At 44.8% G+C, this 20,696-nt stretch overlaps 1 protein-coding gene across 1 annotated transcript; it reads right to left on the bottom strand.

The window, feature by feature from the left end:
* Positions 1 to 17,653: 17,653 nt before the first annotated feature.
* On the bottom strand, positions 17,654 to 20,339 carry LOC309554223 (E3 ubiquitin-protein ligase TRIM21-like; the record flags this gene model as incomplete). The annotated part of the gene is made up of 2 exons (XM_082255856.1): positions 19,441 to 20,339; positions 17,654 to 18,359 (listed from the first exon to the last, which is right to left on the bottom strand). The coding sequence occupies exons 1-2, from the start codon at positions 20,328 to 20,330 to the stop codon at positions 17,654 to 17,656; spliced, it is 1,596 nt and encodes a 531-aa protein (XP_082111982.1). The 5' UTR covers positions 20,331 to 20,339.
* Positions 20,340 to 20,696: the final 357 nt, after the last annotated feature.

The raw sequence follows: 20,696 nt of genomic DNA, 5'->3' as shown, positions 1-20,696 counted from the left end.
CAGTGATATGCTATGCATTTCTATGATGTGTTGTCATTTCCTGTAAACTGTACTGAACTTGTTGGTTATCTCTTCCTGTCTGTTCTTCTTATTATGATGAGGTGACATGTTTGATTCCTGTGTTATGTTCTAATAAAAGAAGCCAGTTCCTGTTTACTCCACAATGTCTGATCTGAATGGACTCCGCTGCACCCAGTGATCGCACTCTGCAACAATAAACACTGTGCTGTGCCCCCTTCAATGCAATAAACACTGTGCTGTGCCCCCTTCAATGCAACACTGTGCTGTGCCCCCTTCAATGCAATAAACACTGTGCTGTGCCCCTTCAATGCAATAAACACGGTGCTGTGCCCCCTTCAATGCAATAAACACTGTGCTGTGACCCCTTCAATGCAATAAACACTGTGCTGTGACCCCTTCAATGCAATGAGCAATGTGCTGTGACCCCTTCAATGCAATAAACACTGTGCTGTGCCCCCTTCAATGCAATGAACACTGTGCTGTGCCCCCACAATGCAGAGTTCAGCGTGCGTGCCCCCTTCAATGCAACTGTGCTGTGCCCCCTTCAATGCAATGAACACTGTTCCGTGCCCCCATCAATGCAGAGTTCAGCGTGCAAGCCCCTTTCAATGCAGAGCGCCACAGAATTGTCCCCAATCACTGCAGAGCGCCACAGCATTGTCCCCAATGATTTCAGAGTGCCACAGCATTGTACCCCAATGATTGCAGAGTGCCCACAGAATTGTACCCCAATGATTGCAGAGTGCCACAGCATTGTACCCCAATGATTGCAGAGTGCCCACAGCATTGTACCCCAATGATTGCAGAGTGCCACAGAATTGTACCCCAATGATTGCAGAGTGCCCACATCATTGTACCCCAATGATTGCAGAGTGCCCACAGCATTGTACCCCAATGATTGCAGAGGCAACAGCATTGTCCCCCAATGATTGCAGAGGGCCACAGCATTGTCCCCCAATGATTGCAGAGTGCCACAGAATTGTACCCCAATGATTGCAGAGTGCCCACAGCATTGTACCCCAATGATTGCAGGGTGCCACAGCATTGTACCCCAATGATTGCAGAGTGCCCACAGCATTGTACCCCAATGATTGCAGAGTGCCACAGCATTGTACCCCAATGATTGCAGAGTGCCACAGAATTGTACCCCAATGATTGCAGAGTGCCCACAGCATTGTACCCCAATGATTGCAGAGTGCCCACAGCATTGTACCACAATGATTGCAGAGTGCCCACAGCATTGTACCCAATGATTGCAGAGTGCCCCCAGCATTGCACCCCAATGATTGCAGAGTGCCCACAGCATTGTACCCCAATGATTGCAGAGTGCCACAGCATTGTACCCCAATGATTGCAGAGTGCCACAGAATTGTACCCCAATGATTGCAGAGTGCCTACAGCATTGTACCCCAATGATTGCAGAGTGCCACAGAATTGTACCCCAATGATTGCAGAGTGCCACAGCATCGTACCCCAATGATTGCAGAGTGCCCACAGCATTGTCCCCCAATCAATGCAGAGACCAGCGTGCGTGCTCGCAATTTAATGCACTTACCTGGCGGCGGCGGGTTCTCCCCTCCTCGATCCAGTTCGTCCTCTTCTGCGGCGGCGGCGGGAAGGTGAGCGGCTTCTCCCTCGTCCTCCGAGCGGCGGTGATGGTGAGTGACTGACGCACGCACCGGCACCGCCCCCATTGTGACGACGCGATCGGATGTCCTGGATGATGATTGGTCCAGGCTGGAGACTGGACCAATCACAGCCAGGACATCACAAAAGGTGGGGGTGGCCAAGCGCTCTTTCCTGCGCCCAGGTTACGCCCCCAGAAGGCAACCGATTTTTTTTTTCCTAACTTTATTTTTCTTTTTTTTTTTCCCTTTTTTTAAGGGGAGCGGCGCCCTGGCGCCCCCTATGCACGGGCCGCCACTGGTCTGCACTGGTAATAAATGCTCTGATTACCAGTGCAGACCCCCCCCCCCCTGTCAGGAGAGCCACAGATCGGCTCTCCTCTACTCGTGCCTACATACTGAGGAAAGCCGATCAACGGCTCTTCCTGTGTACTATGTGACGAGCCGTGATTTTTTTGCTTAGAATAAAGATCCCGATTCTCGGGTGACATCATCTTTTACATTATACAAAAACATTGGGATAACTTTACTGTTTACCTTTTTTTAATTCCTTAAAGTGTATTTCTTTTTTCAAAAAACTGTGTTTAAAAGACTTCTGCGCAAATACAGTGTGACATAAAAGATTGCAACGATCGCCATTTTATTCTCCAGGGACTCTGCTAAATATATATATATATATATATATATATATATATATATATATATATATATATATATAAAATGTTTGGGGGTTCTGAGTAATTTTCTAGCAAAAAATACTGATTTAACTTGTAAGCAACAAATATCAGAAATAGGCTTAGTCTTTAAGAGGTTACACTGCCCTCACTAACAGATGGAAGTTCATTCCTTTGATGTAAAAGAATGAAATTATACATTGTACATTGTTTATAGTTCTCCCAGCCTTAACAATGATGAGAAACATTTGGTGGAGGCTCTTTTTTTCTTTTCTGACAGCAACAGCTCTGTAAGAATCGAGGACATGTCGTTTTAAGATCGTGGGGGGTAGAATCGAAATTGTGAATCTTTAAAAAATAATGGCGCAACTCTACAATTGATCCCGCCCACTGGCATTATCCATGCTTCTTAGAAGAAATGGATGTTTTCCCTTAACCCCTTCAATACGGAAAACTTACACCTCTCAGGCCAATTATCAGCTTTCAGCGCTCTAACATTTTGAATGACATTTACGCGGTCATGTAACACTGTACCCATATGACATTTTTATCATTTTTTGCACACAAATAGAGCTTTCATTGGGTGGTATTTAATTACCACTGGGGCTTTATTTATTTATTCATTTTTGCTAAATAAATGAATAAAGATCAAAAATTTTGAAAAAGGGGGGCGTGACCGGAAGCCGATGGAGCAAGACGTCTAAGACTGAGCTCCGCACTAACCGACTGAAATCTACATCCATCCTCCGGTCTCCAGGTCTCAGAAAGCCCTGACCAGGTGCCCACAAGACACGGTCCCCTACCGGAAAGGATTGGGGATCTTTTTGGAGCAGATCCGTCCGGATTGCCTCCCGCGAGTCAGTGCGGCCTGGCAGACGGACGAGCCGCGGCCTTTCCTGAGAGGCGCGGCCCGGCTGCATTGCGAGTCCCGACCCGCCCATCCTCCGGGCATCTGAAGGAGAGGAGGCTCGGTAGATCTACACCGCCGGTTCCCGACTTGAGAGCACAGGACGCCGGGCACTCCCGGAGATCTCCTTGCGGGCGGCTGCCTGTAAGGACGTTCTGTGAACTGGCCCTGGACCCGGGCCTTCCCGCTCCATAACCACTCTCCCAGAAGCGGCCCTGAACCGGAATATCCCTGCACTGAGGCTCATCAGACCTGCTCAGCACCGGGACTCTCACTCACCCGCCGATCACTCGGTAAGCCAGTGCAACTCACCCTTTCCACCGGGCTGCGGGACTCTTAGCCTCCCCTTAGGTGACTACCACGGGCCACCTTTCCTTCTCCTACAAACGTTACAGCTTCATCTTAGGCTTTGAACTCTGGTCTCTACCAACTACATAGTGGGACACTATCTTTTGTTCTCCTTGACACCATACATTTCTAGACCTGGCAAACACAGAATACCCGTAAATAACATGCACTGCTGAAGCGCCAGCTTGCGGGTAAGCCAGTCACACTACTGCAGCAGGACCTCAATTTTCTCCTATCTGGCCTTATTATATCTTTGTGTGCCTGATTATGTCTTCTAAGAAGAGGAAGGGAATGTCTAGACCTGGCAAAATGACTGACTTTTTCCATAAGCCACACAAATTCCAAATGCATGGATCCCCTACTGGATCTCGTGGCTCTCCTCCTGGTCCATCGGACCGACGAGATTTCTCGGACAACCCTAATGGTGACCGTTCTCAATCACATCAACATTCAGGTGATGCCAGATCCAGCGCTTCTTCAACGTCCTCTAGCCCGGCTAAGACTAAACCTAAGCTACATGATGATAAACATTCCAAAATTTTGGAGACATCCACCTCCTCCCTTGATACTACTAGGGAATTGCAGGACTCAATTCTTGAATTCCCTACCTCTAATCAACCGGTGATGGACACAATATTGAAAGATATGCTGGTTTCTCTACGCACCACGATCCACGCCGACATTCTTACGCTGGCCCGCCAATTTAAATCTGAAGTGGCAGAAATTGACCAACGGGTGACCCACATTGAGCATAAAATGGGCGAATTTGCTTCTACATTCAACGAGATGGTCGACTCACATAATGAGAGAGATGAGGAAATCCACAAAATCAAACTAAAATTGGCCGACTTAGAGGATAGATCGCGACGCAACAACGTTAAGATCCGCGGTATCCCGGAGTCAGTGAAGCCTCCAGATCTTAAACATTTTATGGTCAATATCCTCAAGAATGCCATTCCTGAAGCACCGTTAGAGGAGTTGGTGGTGGATAGAATTCACCGACTACCAAAACCAAACCACATCCCGGAGGATGCTCCCAGGGATACTATCGTCCGCATTCACTTTTTTCACATCAAGGAACAACTCCTAACAGTGGCCAGAAATAAGGACTCAAGTCCAGCGTGCATGGCAGATCTTTCCTTATTTGCAGACTTGTCTGCATACACGATGCAGCAACGTCGTCAGCTGGCGACAATCACCAAACCCCTCCTCAACCATCGTATTCCTTATCGGTGGATTTACCCGGCTAAATTGATGATCACGTATAAAGGTTCCACACACTGGGTATCCACATTGAAGGGGGGCATCCGTCTGCTCCAGGATTGGAAGATACTTGATCCGCAGTCCGATGCACGCTCCCATTCGACAAGTACCCCTCGGGCACCGCAACACCACCAGGAAGATAACATGGGCTGATCCTGCTGCCCGTAACCACTTACGATTATTGTTCAGGACTGGTAAGCCCTGCAGTATGACTTTTTGCATTTTCTTTTTCTATTTGGACCCCCGTTTCATTAGCGGTTCTTTAAGATTGACCGCCCGGATTCGTATAGAATCGTCCTTTTTTATGGTGTGGGAACAACCTACCACCACATTTTTGCCCTTAACGGGCCATTTGCATCCTCCTGGGTTGCATCTATTGTTGACTCTATTTCCATCTGTTTTGTTGTTTAGTATTTCTCTTCTGTTTTTTTTTTGGTTGTTTTTTCTCCTTGTTGTCCGACAGTGCTCTCAAGGATCAGGCTAACCCCTGGACGTTTTGTTACTCCGAGCAACTAGTATCAAAGGACTACCTCACCTGCTGAGCTTATCCCTTTGTCGTCTCTACTCTAAAGCGTTAACATGTCTTTTCAGGTAACATCGTTTAACGTTAAAGGGTTAAACAGCCCCCACAAACGCAGTATGTTATGGCGCGAGGCGAGGCGCCTCCACGCCGATGTCCTCTGCTTACAGGAGACCCATTTTTCTTCTCTAAACCCGCCTTCCTTTTCTAACCACCATTTTCCGCATCTCTTTTTTTCTAACTCTACTAAGAAGAGGAATGGGGTAGCAATTGCGATTAGAGATTCCGTCTCCTTTGAGCAGAAGGAAATTATTTGTGATGAGAACGGAAGGTTTATTATTTTGATTTGTGTGATCAATAATGTGTTATACACCATTGTTAATCTATACCTCCCCAATGCTCATCAGATACGCTACATTTGTAAACTTTGGAAGAAGATAGCCAGGGTTCGCCAGGGGCACTTGATAGTTTGTGGCGATTTTAACGCCATTCCCGACTCCACCTTAGATTGCACCTCGGCCCACACTTCGAAGGTGACTAGGCCCACTCTCTGTAAATTCATGTTACAGTCCGACACCTTTGACGTCTGGCGCTGCCAGCATGCATCTGAGAGAGATTTTTCTTTCTACTCTCCGGTACATGGAACTTACTCGAGAATAGACCTTTTTTTGGTAGACAAGTTCCTACTCCAAAAGATAGTCAAATCCACGATCCATACAATCACGTGGTCGGACCATGCTCCGGTTTCTGTGGTGCTGGGGGGAACCGGAGCAGAAACTAGAGCCAACAGGTGGAGGAATGATGTTCACGTCATGTCCCACCCGCAACTAAAACTGGAGCTCTCTGCCGCTTTGCGAGAGTTCTTTGACATAAACAGCTCATCTGTCTCGGATCCCTTTATTTTATGGAACGCCCACAAGGCTTACATGAGGGGCATTCTCACACAACTCAGCTCTCGAGCTAAAAAACAACGACAAAAACAGATAAATGACCTCCTGACGAACATCACTACATTAGACACCCTGAACAAACGCTCCCCTTCTAGTTCCATAAAATCAGACATTTTTCAGGCTAGACATGACCTTCGCCTGTTACTTATTCAACAACACGACAGGGCCTTTAGGTCCCTCAAAGCAAATTCTTATGGACATGGAAATAAGGCAGGTAAATTGCTAGCCACCCAATTAAAAGATAAGTTTGTGAGACAGAAACTACCCTACATTCTAGATGCCGACGGCAAAAATAAACTTTATAACCCCAAAGACATTGCGGATGCTTTTATGCATTACTATGCATCCTTGTACAATCTACAGTCTGACCCCAATACCCCACAACCTTCAACACCTGGAATAACGGATTTTCTAACGAGCATTGAGCTTCCTTCCTTGTCCGAAGAGGACCTGGGGCACCTCAATGCTCCAATCTCGACACAAGAAATTGAGAAGCTTATTGGCTCCCTACCGTCGGGAAAGTCCCCTGGCCCCGATGGTTTCTCATCGGAATACTATAAATCCTTCGGTCCGCTTCTCCTGCCCCATTTGGTGTCCATTTTTAGGGAAGCAGCTGATCACTCTTCCTTCCCCCCTGAAATGCTGGCGGCAACCATTGTTGCTCTTCCCAAACCTGGCAAGTCCCCCGACAAACCGCAAAATTTTCGTCCCATTTCATTATTAAATGTGGACGTAAAGATCTATGCCAAACTTTTAGCATGTAGACTTTCCACACTTTTGCCTAAGCTAGTTAACCAAGACCAAGTAGGTTTTATACAGGGCAGGCAGGCTCCCGACGCCACAAGACGTATGCTAAATTTGCTCCATTTATCCTCTAAATCAAAAAGGCCTTCTCTGCTCCTGTCTTTGGACGCAGAGAAGGCCTTTGATAGGGTCCATTGGGGGTATATGTCGCACGTGCTGGACAAGTTTGGCTTTACAGGTCGAATCCATTCAGCGATTACTGCGTTGTATTCATCACCCTCGGCTCATGTTTTTGTGGATGGCATGTTCTCTTCTCCCTTTAAAATCACGAATGGCACTCGCCAGGGTTGCCCATTATCTCCTTTAATATTCGCACTGATTATGGAACCCTTAGCCGAGAAAATTAGATCACATCCACTAATCTCTGGCATTGCTTCCAGAGGTGCCCAGCACAGGATCACGTTGTTTGCCGACGACGTGATTCTGTCTGTGCTGGACCCGTTTCAATCTCTCCTACACATCCAACGTGTCCTATCCACATTCCATGAGATTTCATTTTATAAAATTAATGACGCCAAGTCTCAAATGCTGAGCTTGGGCATCCCAGCAGACATCAAATTTAAGATATCCCAACAGTTTCGATTTCAGTGGGCTCAGGATCATATTAAATATTTGGGCATATGTCTCCCATCCAGTCTCTCACACCTTTATCAGTATAATTTCCAACCACTAATTCAAGACATCACAAGGGAACTATCTAAACTGAAATCTTACTTTCTCTCCTGGTCTGGCCGTTTAGCGGCGTTTAAAATGATATCGCTACCCAAAATCCTTTATCTTTTCAGGACAATTCCTATCCGCCTTCCCGCCTCTTTTTTTGCGAAGCTACAATCTCTGCTCTCGAGCTTTGTTTGGGCAGGTAAGAGACCCAGGTGCCGGGCCACTATGTTGTTTCGACAAAAACAGGTGGGGGGCATGAGTCTCCCATGCTTGAAGGACTACTATTTGGCATCCCTTCTGGACCAACTGCGACACTGGTTCCGATCCTCCGCGGACAGAGCCTGGTTGTCCATTGAGGGTGATGCAGTATACCCTAATTCTTTACGAAACCTTTTGATAATCTCCCCACAATTACCTTCCCACAAATATCACGACCATCCCACTCTTTCGGCATCGCTGGAAGCATGGAAGATCTTTATCTCACAACCAATAAATCCCTCCAACACCCAAACCATTCCTACTCCCCTCTCGTCATTGACCTACCTAACGGAAAACCTAGACCTGACCCCTTGGACTGATTCTGGCTTTCTGTATGTCCAGGATCTGTACCGGGCAGATGTTATCTTAAAGTTTGAAGACATAGTTCTCTCACACCCACGCCTACAAACTGAACAGTTTACATATATGCGGCTTAGACATTTGCTGCAAAATTCCCAATATGCTACTGTGACTGTACCCTCCCAAGTCTGGGAGTTTTTTACCGCAGACCCACCCAAACGTAAAGGTATCTCCTTATTCTACGCCTTACTACAGTCCAAAGCGACATTCACCAAAACCTCATATATGATGAAATGGGAGAGGGACCTTAACAAGTCATTCACTGATGTCCAATGGCTCCAAGCAATCCAATGCAACTATAAATTTACTAGATGCGCCAATCATACGGAAATTGCCCAGAAGCTTCACCAACGGTGGTATTACACCCCATACTTATTAGCTAAATTCACCTCCCCATCAGGTAGACCCCCCTCTGACCAATGCTGGAGGGGCTGCAGACATGTGGGCACCTTGCTCCACATGGCTTGGTCCTGCCTGCATCTTCGTAGCTTCTGGGCAGCGGTTTTTCGTATGCTGTCCGACACTACCGGACACCTCTTGAAACCTGACCCTGCACTCGCTATTTTGGGCTTGGGAGTCACGGCCCTTCACTCTTCCCTTAGGCCTACGTGTATGTTTATATTACATGCCTCTCGTCTAACGGTGATGAGACATTGGAAATCCTCAACTGCCCCTGAGATTAAAGAGGTTATCAGACTTGTGAATGAGATGTTCATGTATGAAAAAATTCTAGCTATCAGAGACGGACGCCACAGTAAATTCTCTAGAGATTGGGACCCTTGGTGCTCTGGCACTTATTTTGACAAGAAGTTAATGTGAACCTTTCAATTCTGTACTGGCGGATTGCTGCCCTCTCAGATTTCCTCCTCGTTATGGCCATCTTTTCTCAGATTATACTGCACTGTAATGTTCTTTTTGATAACTTGCTCTGTATGTGTACGTTTAATTTCCTCATTGACCGAACGCAATGTCTATGCGTGATTTATATGACATGTTATTTGTTATCCACCATGTTACTTGTACTGTTTGTTCTTTCTTAAAATTCAATAAAAACATTTTCAAAAAAAAAAAAAAAAAAATTTTGAAAAAAAAAAAAAAAAAACATTTTCATAGTTTGTTACAAAATTTTGCAAACAAGTAATTTTTCTCCTTTACTGATGTGTGCTGATCAGGTAGTACTGGTGGGCATTAATGTACACTGATGGGCACTGATGAGGCGGCATTGATGGGCACTAATGAGATGGCATTGATGGGCACTAATGAGGCAGCACTGATGAGCATTGATGGGCACTGATGAGGCAGCACTGATGGGAATTGATGGGCATTGATGGGCACTGAGGAAGCAGCACTGATGGGCATTGATGGGCACTGATAAAGTGATACTGATGGGCATTAATGGGCACTGATGAGGCGGCACTGATGGACACTAATGAGGCAGCACTGATGGGAATTGATGGGCACTGATGAGCATTGATAGGCACTGATCAGGCAGCACTGATAGGCATTGATGAGGCAGCACTGATGGGCATTGAAGGGCACTGATGAGATGCACTGGTGGGCATTGATGGTCACTGATAGGATGGCACTGATGAGGAAGCACTGTTTAGGCTGCACTGATGGGTAATAATAGGCGGCACGGATAGACAGCACAGATAGGCAATGATTGGCAGTACTGGTGGCCACTTATTGGTAGCACTGGTGGGACTGCACTGATAATTCAGTGTAGATGTTCCTTTTACAAAAGCCAGTATCGGCTCTCTTCTCCTCTCCTCATACTGTCAGCGTGAGGAGAGGAATGCTGATAACCGGCTTCTGTTTACATCCCTGATCAGCTGTGATTGGACACTGTTGATCACATGGTAATGAGCCACTGATTGGCTCTTTACCTAAATCTGTGATCAGCAATGTCCCCTGGAAACTGCAATCACAGAGCACCCCGCCAGCGACCAGCTGTGGACATGCGGCAGGCGCATTTACGGCACGTCACCATATGATGGAATCCCAGAACTAACTGGCCACTGGTGATGAGCCAAACACCCCCCTGTTTGGTTCGCACCAGAACATCTCATCTCTAGTGAACATACGAACATGAACAATCACAAGTCCTCATTTTAAAGGCTTAAATGTAAGTGACTATTAATCACACGCTGGCCAGGGGAGATTCAAATCTATAGCCTCTAACTGGTAAGCCCGTTATTCTAGCAGCTATGCCACCGAGCCAACTGATTAACCTAAGAATATCTCTGCTTAACTAACTTCTATTTGAGTTTGACAGCTCTTTTATAAGGCTCTGACGTCACCAATGCCCCATAATCCACTGCTCAGGTACAGTGAATAAATTACTGATGTCAAGTCAGAAGGGGCGGGGAAAATTAATAGGTTTTAATTAAAATCCATAGTTAATAATAATAATCACCCGCTGGCCAGATTCAAACTCACAGCCTCTCACTTACAAGCCCTTTATTCTACCAGCTACACCATTGAACCAGCTGATTAATTTAAGACTCTTTCTGCTTAACTAACTTCTATCTGAGTTTGACAGCTCTTTTATAGGGCTCTGACATGACCAGTGCCCCATAATCCACTTCTCAGATGCATTGAATTACTGACATCAGTAATTTATTCACTGCACATGAGCAATGGATTTTTGGGCACTGGTGACATCAGAGCCCTATAAAAGAGCTGTCAAACTCAGATAGACGTTAGTTAGGCAAAGGGAGTCTTACATTAATCAGCTGGCTCGGTGGCTTAGCTGGTCCAGTGGGTGGTCAATAGGGATGATCAAACTTTTGAAAAGTTCGGTTCGACCAGAACACCCGAATTTTCCAAAAGTTCGGTTCGGATTTCAGAACCCCATTGAAATCAATGGGACCCGAACTTCGGTAATCAAAAAACACAATTTTTAAGCCCTTAAACCCAATAAATGCCCCTAAAAAGTGCCTAGGGTTCTGGGTCATGCCCCATTAACTATTAATCACACAAAAAAAAGTTCTTAAAAATTGTCATTTTTGATAAAAAAGCCAATTATTGAAAAAATTAAAAAAAAAAAAAAAAGGAGATTTGGATTTAGTATCTGGGGGGTCTAAAATGTGTGCATGTGAAGTTTCAGCTCTGTAGCATGTTCAGAACCATGAAAAAAAAAAAAAAAAGATAATTTTTCAGTAGAACAGGAATGTGGGTCGGGACCCTCCTTTAACTTTAACACCTATATGATCTTTTGTTCTGGTTCTGGACATGCTACAGAGCTGAAACTTCACAGGTACACCTTTTAGACCACCCAGACACAAAAAAAGTTCTAAAAAATTGTCATTTTTGATAAAAAAGCCAATTATTGAAAAAAAAAAGAGATTTTTTGATTTTTACTTTGGATTTCAGATCTGGGGGGTCTAAAAAGTGTGCATGTGAAGTTTCAGCTCTGTAGCATGTCCAGAACCATAAAAAAAAAGATTGTTTGTATTAGAAAACTTTCAGACAGGGGGTTGGCTTCGCTGCTGTAACACCTTGCCGGTTTAATAGCAGGCATTTTTTTGGGTTCTTTGCAGTCAGGAAAAACATCTGAACTTGTGTATAGTGGTACTGTGCACAAGTTCAGATGTTTTGCCTGCCTCCAAAACCCCCCAAAAAATGCCAGCAAAAACACACCTGGGCATTTTTTTTTTGACGCTAGCGTTTTTTTTTGGCATTTTTTGGGGTTCTTTTGAGGAGGGCAAAACATCTGAACTGGTGTATAGTGGTGTTTATACACACATCCATATATTTATATACACACCTAGACATATATAGGTGTGATAGTAGCAGAAATATATGCTTGCGCTAATGAAATAATTTACAGTAATATATTTCTGCTACTACAAAATCTCTTTTTTTTTTTTTTTAATTTTTTCAATAATTGGCTTTTTTATCAAAAATGACAATTTTTAAGAACTTTTTTTGTGTGATTTTGTGTCTGGGGGGTCTAAAAGGTGTACCTGTGAAGTTTCAGCTCTGTAGCATGTCCAGAACCAGAAAAAAAAAGGATTGTATGTATTAGAAAACTTTCAGCTCAGGGGGTTAGTTTCTCTCCTCGGTTTTCACACCTTGCCGGTTTCAAAGCAGGCATTTTTTTGGGTTCTTTGCAGTCAGGAAAAACATCTGAACTTGTGTATAGTGGTACTGTGCACAAGTTCAGATGTTTTGCCTGCCTCCAAAACCCCCCAAAAAATGCCAGCAAAAACACACCTGGGCATTTTTTTTTTTTGACGCTAGCGTTTTTTTGGCATTTTTTTGGTTCTTTTGAGGCAGGCAAAACATCTGAACTTGTGTATAGTGGTATATATACACACATACATATATTTATATACACACCTAGACATATATAGGTGTGATAGTAGCAGAAATATATTACTGTAAATGATTTCATTAGCGCAAGCATTTATTTCTACTACTATCACACCTATATATGTCTAGGTGTGTATATAAATATATGGATGTGTGTATATACACCACTATACACAAGTTCTGATGTTTTGCCTGCCTCCAAAACCCCCCCAAAAAATGCCAGCAGAAACACACCTGGGCATTTTTTTTTTGACGCTAGCGTTTTTTTTGGCATTTTTTGGGTTCTTTTGAGGCAGGCAAAACATCTGAACATGTGTATAGGGGGTATATATACACACATATATGTCTGAATATATACCCCTAGACATATATAGGTGTGATAGTAGCAGAAATATATTACTGTAAATGATTTCATTAGCGCAAGCATTTATTTCTGCTACTATCACACCTATATAAGTCTAGGGGTATATATTCAGACATATATGTCTATATATACCCCCTATACACATGTTCAGATGTCATGTCTGACATCAAACATGTCCTCAAAAAAGCACTGGCAGTGGCAGCCCCTGCAGCATAAAAAATGCTTGGCTGGTGAGAAGCCATATGGGTGTGCCGAAGCAATTCAGAGAAATTATCATTTCTCTATAGCGGTCACCCTGCTATGGAAGGGTTTTGTCACCCTGCCATAGCAGTCACTGCCAGTTAACCCTACACTTCACTACGGTCACCCTGACACTTCACACTTTCCCTACAGAAACTAAATTTTTGAAGCCAACTTAAGTGTAAAGGAGCACTCTAACTACACTAGATATCCTTTTCCTCACACTAATAAATGCTAAATGACACTTTTAAAGTAAAATTAACAGAACTGCTTCCACTCTCTTCCATGTCCAGTATAACAATGCTAGGAATATGGCGGGGGCAATCTTATATACTGGGGGGCGTATTCACTAATGATTGGTCTAGGGACCCCCTATTCACTCCAATCACATTCCTAGCATTCTCCTGCCCCCTCAATTGGCTTTTGCTAATGGTTCTGGTCCAATCACAGGCTTTTAAAGCCCATTTCCTGAAGCATTGCATTTTGGGCGGTTCTGGTTGCCGAATTCCGAACTTTTTGGGCAAAAAGTTCTAAATTCGGCCGAACCTCGAACACCCAATGTTCGGGCCGAACCGATGGTTGACCTGAACCGTTCGATCATCCCTAGTGGTCAATATTAATTATGGAGTTTAATTAAAACCTATTAATTGTCCCCACCCCTTCTGACGTGACATCAGTAATTTATTCACTGCACCTGAGCAGTGGATTATGGGGCGCTGTTGACATCAGAGCCCTATAAAAGAGCTGTCAAACTCAGATAGAAGTTAGGCAAATAGAGTCTTGGGTTAAACAGCTGGCTCAGTGGCGTAGGTGCTAGAATAGCGGGCTTGCAAATGAGAGGCTGTGGGTTTGATTCCCTGGCCAGTGGATGATTGATATTGATTATGGATATTAAATAAAACCTATTAAATTAATTATGGATGCAGGGACTCAAAGTACCCATGAAGCAGCCCATTTGTTCGCCATTCGGCGAACGGGCGAACAGGCAGTTTTCGAGTCAAACTTAGGTTCGACTCGAACACGAAGTTCATCACTACCGGCCACGCTGTAGCCATCATTCTTCTATAGCACAGTCAGCAAATGGTTCAATTAAATGGAGGGATGTAGGGCAACTATGGGTGGAAGTGATATATAAATAGTTTTGATGACAAAACAGGTTGGAAATGATTTTAGACAACAGAAGTGACACAATTAAGTCCACTGGAAGTGCCACAACGGCTATTTTATAAGTGGTTACAATGCATTTTTTCACTAAATGTCTCACTGAAAGTGCATAGATTTTAATAAATAAATTATATTATAAGGATCTACTGCACTATGGTCTCTGCATGATATTGTTTGCATGGGAACCCTGGAGAGATGCTGGAGTGAAGGAGGACAGTTGGAAGTGGATGACTTTTGTGGAAAGTGATTTAAGGAGCAGCGATCTGGTAAGGTGCATGGAGTGATACTATTACACATTTGCATGTGTTGGATGTGGATCACCTAAAGCAAGTCCAGGAAGTATGGGCAGAGACACTATATATTGTTTGCAGATCACTGGGTAACTCTGTTGGCAGTCAGGAAGAATACAAGATGGGGGCACACTATTGGAGGTAACTGTGTCACCCAGCATCCTTACAGCTTATGACGGTAACAGTGCAGTCACCTTCATCTCTTCCTCCTCAATGCTCTCCTTAGGTGAGCTGTCCTTTGAAAAGCAATTCAAAAGTCTATGCAATGACACACAAAAAAAAAAAATGCCATACAATATTTAAGCCAGTATGCCTAGGGGGCGGGAGTCACACTAAGCTTGAGATTCTGTTGGCTCCTCGGGGGCAGGCCATTCACACCAGTGCCATGCCTCATCACTTCCTATCACTATATGATAAAAGAACATTTCTCTGTAGACTTTAGGAGAAAACATTCAGAGAAAAAATGTAACAAAATCTCAGAAAAGCAATGAGGAGGAGAATGTCGGGGGTCTTCTCTGATTTAAAGCTGAACTCCGGGGAGATAGAAGAGAGAAATGAAGGCAGCTCTGTATACATGAATACAGCCCGGAGTTCAGCTTTAACAGGAAGTGAGAAGACCTTATTATTCCTCATATATCTTCCAGAGATTTCCCAGAATTCTCTCCTGTATGAAGAAGACGTGTATTTCCAGAACTGAAAACTGCCAACAATGATAGAAACAGGAAAATGAGGAATAAAATACCCGTCACCGATTATTATTACCACGAAGGTGAACTGATTCTGTAATACAAATCATAATAGAAAACATATACACAAATATGATTCAAATCAGCAACATTTCCAGGGACAAACCTCTAAATCCCGGGACTGTCCCTGGAAAGCAGACACAGCTGGCACTTATCATCGTGTCAATTATTGAATTACATTTCTTATATTTAATCCTTTCACCACCACCATACATAGTACAACTGTCAGATGGAAGCAATCAGGTGGCTGCACAGCTGCCCAATCACTTCCACATTCCCCCCTGGGTGTGCTCCTGCCATGTTTCCTGGCCTCATCGGTGGACCTGTGACCGGCATGGTGGGGCCACCAAGTAGAGGGAATGGAGATCAGCAAATGTCCATTCTCTGGATCTCCACTTCCTGCTAATGACCCGGAAGTGATGTATAAAATGTCACTTCTGATCCTCGCTGTCACTTTCACCAGCCGGCAGGGAAGAAGTTAACGGAGTGCGATCTGTGCTCCATAAGCTATAATGGAAGATAGGTGGGACATTAGGGCTCTTTTATACCCCTGATGTCTCATTAAAGAGAACCTGTCACCCAAAAAGCATCACATTGTCCCCATGTGATGAAAAAAAAAGTTTAGTCAAAGAGAAATGTAAAAAACACCCAAGCACCTAAAGTCAGCCCCCAAAAAATCTTTGGGTGCCCCTCCCCCCATACATGCATGAATGTAAATGCGCATGTCAGGGACACCTACACACAAGGCCATTGATTGCACCACACATTACATATCACCACACACACCGGACTCAGATCAATAACTCTCCGCCCATTTCTCACGGTTATCTCTAAACTGATGACCTGTAGGGGATTATAAAGTGTATATAAGGCACCGACGTTTTTCGCCACTTCACGGGCGTACACAATTTTAAGGTTTGCCATGTTGGGTATCTATTTACTCGGTACAACCTCATCTTTTATCTTTTATCAAAAATGTGGGTCATTTATTGTGTCTGTGTGCCCTAAAATTATTTTTAGTGTTTTATTTACTGAAATTTAGTGCTTAATAAACTGTTGTGCTAATATGGTGTGACATACAAAATTGGGACTAACACTATTTTATTCTGTGGGGTGTCTGCTTTCAGAAAATAGATCATGTTTGGGGGTTTTATCTAATCTTCAAGACTAAAATTATGTTTTATACATGAATGCAAAAAATGCAAAAAAGGTTCTGGCAGAGAAAGGGTTGAAGGGAATCCGTCATTAGAGAATCATGGGGGCTGCCATTGATGAACTCTCCTTGTGAGAATGCTAGTTCCCTGGCTGTCATGCTGATGCTTTCCCTTCAATACTGTCTCAGTTTCTGACCCGGAACAAGTATAGAGAGAAGGAATTCTGACACTTCTGATTCTTATTCCCAGCATGCTTGTTCTGGGTTGGAGACTCAAAGAGGAAAAAAAAACAAAAACAAAAATAAGATTTATTGGAGCTTACCAATCCTTAGATGTGGTGGCTGCATTAGTCTTCTGTTTTTCCCCTTTATTTTCCCCTGTTGATCCTGCCAGTAACACACTTCCTGTCTTAGGGTGGCTCCTCTATCTATGGAGTGGCAGTGGAGACCCCCTTGGACATCAGCATTGTCTGGAGAGAGGGGGTGACTAACAAATTAAAGGAGAACTCCAGACAACACTTTATTAGCCGTTACACCAACATTCGTGTCTCCTTTTGGGATAAAGGTTTTCCATCAATGAATAAAAAGCTGATCATTGTAAGCACCCCTGTCAGTGGTAAATGGTTTGTCTCAATCCTCTAACTGACACTTCTGCTGGACAGATTGGTCTGTTATAGGAAGTTGGGAAATAACAGCATAACCAACAGGTAAAAGAAGGAAGTTACAGGGGGACTCCGAGAAACAAAGACTGCGGTGTTCATGTCAGTGACAGATGCCATCATATCTGTCATTTTTTTATTTTCTCTTTACTATCACTTTATATGTTCTTACATTACACACAGCCAGGGAACTAGCATTTTCATAAGGAGGCCTGCAATGGCAACCCTCACGCTTCTCTCAGGAGTCATCACTTCCTTCAACCATTGGCTGATCAATAAACCAATCCCACCACCCATCCCTGTGATGTCACCAGACTGTGGGCAGAGTTCTCACATCTCCCCCCTCCCCCCACATATCTTTATACAGTTTCTCCATACACCTAACCCAGCATGGAGGGGCTCAGTGAAGGTGGTGGTGAAGGTGTGGAGGTGTCGGATCGGGTCACACAGATCATAAAAGGAGATCCGCCCGGCCTCATAATCCAGATATATCCTGACTCTGTTACTGGAGAAATAGGTGGGTAAGGGGGTCACTTTACTGTCATGCATCACCCAATACTGATTATTATACCATACCAATCCACAGGACTTCTTATTCATTCCAATCAGTGACTCCCCCCCTTTCCTGTCTATACTGGGGTAACACATCCCGACTCTCCAGCTCTTTGACCCTCCGACATCCACATCCCAGTAATGTCTCCCTGAGGAGAAACTCTGACTGCTCATCACCTGAGGATAATCCTGGAATCTCTCTGGTGTTTTTGGGTGATTCTGCTTCCTATCTGACCTGGATACAGTTTTCCTGTCATCTGATATCTGTAGATAATTATTAGCTGTGTTTCCATCCAGTAATATGTATGCAGCTCCCTGTATATAGAAGTATACATTTACCTCTCTTATTATATCAGATAAACCTGTGTGTAAGACCCCCGCCACACCCAGACCCCCTCCATCATGGAGGAGTTCCTCATGTCTCTCTCTGTCCTCATTATCTCCATCCTCAGTATCACACAAGTAGGGTGACCACATCTCCAAACTGCCATTCCGGGACCCCCCCCCCCCCAAAAAAATGATGTTTTTTGATACCTTCATTTGCCAATTTTTCAGCAGTGTGTGTGTGTGGGGGGGGGGGGGGGGTGCCACATGTCACATTACACAGCCCAATCAGAAAAAATAGAATGGCTGAAGCACAGCGCTGAGCGCACGCTGTGTGCTTAGCATGAGGATTTTCCATTGGATTTGTACATTGCCGTACTTTCCGGGGTGCAAACCCTAAACATCATGGGGGGCTTTTACCACCTGACCTCCTCACTACATCATAACCTCAGGAGCCCCCCATCTAATGTTCCCCACATCAAGAGGACTTGCAGCAAGGTAAATAATGTAAGGGACACAGACCTGCCAGTACCACAGTATCTGCCTGCCCAGCCATAAACAAATCTCAGGCCATTGAAGTAAAAATGTTATTAATATTGGCTTCTGCTAGGCAAATCGTTTTATTCATTTCTTTCACATATACTTTTTCTGTGCTTTCAAAAATGTGGTAGCATTGATCTGCACTGCAATGTTGCTGTGATGGCAACGATTTCTAGCAATCTCGCCCAGGACTGGTGTCAGTCTGTCAGAGTTTTATTGAGAATTGGGTCTGGTCAGTGTGTGGCACTGGCACTCTGGCAGCAGCTGCAGACATCCATTAAAAATTTTAACTTACATTTTTTTGTCCTCCTCTGATAACCCGGTGGCGGCCGGCCGTTGGAGTTACAGGAGCAGGCTGAGTTGAGCTGAGGCGGCGCCGCACAGTAGATGCTCCGGCTGACGTCACCATCCACCTCTGCTCACTGCTCTCCTATTGGTTGGCTCGAATTGCAGCCCGCCCATTCGCCCAACATGGTACACACAGCCCTGCCCAGCATGCATGAGTCATCCTCCCTCATCCAGCCACGGCGGACTGTCTGTGTCGGACATAATACAGACAGACAGTCCAGACTGAGACTCACGGTCGGCGGACATTCCGGGACACTGCATTGTCCCGTAATGAGGGTGACCGGGACCCGGGACAGACTCCCCAAAAACGGGACTGTCCTGGGCGATCCGGGACACGTGGTCACCCTACACACAAGTCACCTGTGTCTGATTCCTGTAAGACAGTCAGTGGATCCGTCATGTTACACAGCTCCTCAATGTCCACCATCTTCCTGGACAGCTCCTCCTTCTTTATTTCCAGATCCCGGATGGAGATGGAGATCCGCTCTGCCCGCCCGGAGATCTCCCTCAGGACTCTCTTCTCCAGGTCTTCCAGACGTCTCCTGAGATCTATAAACAGGGCAGTGACTCTCTCGGTGTCACCAGCTGCTTCTTCTTCTACTTTCCTCCGGTGTTCCTGCAGACTCTGGACTCTTTCCTCCGTCTCCTCTCTCTTTGTCAGAAGTTTCTGCAGAACATTCCTCAGTGTCTTCTTCTTCTTCTCAGAAGCCTCATCCAGTGACTCCATCTCATGTCCTTTATGTCCTCCAATCATAGAACAAGATATACAGACACAGGTCTCATCCTCAGTGCAGTAATACTCCAGGATCTTCTTATGGACGGAGCATTTCCTGCTCTCCATGGACAAGGTGGGGTCACATAAGATATGTTCTGGGGACTTTTTGTGGACTCTTAGGTGTTTCTCACACAGATAGGCCTCACAGTGTAGACAGGATCTAACAGCAGGTACAGGGGAGTCCACACAATGAGTACAGAAGACCCCGGACTCCTCTTGATCTGGCTGAGCAGACAGGAAAGTCTCTGCTATGTTACGTAGTTTCATGTTCTTCTGCAGTGCAGGACGATCTGCAAACTTCTTTCTGCATTCAGGACAGGAATATCCTCCAGACCCCTCCTGTGTATCCAGCACACCATCAATACAGACCCGGCAGAAGTTGTGTCCACATCTCAGGGTTACAGGATCTGTATAAATGTTCAGACAGACGGAACATTCCAGCTCAGCTCTCAGACCAGCAGACGCCATCGCTGACAGCAGAAATGAAAGTGAAAGTATGGAGCTAGCAATACAATTGAACTCGTTACAACTCGTCTGCACAGGGCGAGGCTGAGCTCACCTCTCTGTTGATTTGTAATTAAACCTTTTGATGTCAGAACAAGACAAGCCCCATGATTGTGTACATTTACAACGATAAAAATCAATTTAATTAATTGTGGAGTGGCATGGCATGCCTTTATTCCAGCATTCATATCCACAGACCACATCAGGGGTGCAGCATCTAGATGTAGGGTACATGGACCTTTCTTTTCCAGCAGCAAGCCTGTTATACACCCAGAGATGAAGAGAAGGTGGTGGAGTGTCTAACCAAGTCTTCATCCTCCTCCTCCTCCT

Source organism: Pelophylax lessonae, assembly GCF_965119305.1.
Source record: "Pelophylax lessonae genome assembly, chromosome: 4".
Lineage (NCBI taxonomy): Eukaryota > Metazoa > Chordata > Amphibia > Anura > Ranidae > Pelophylax > Pelophylax lessonae.
The sequence above is the reverse complement of the archived record's forward strand: the minus strand, read 5'-3'. Positions and strand labels throughout refer to the sequence as shown.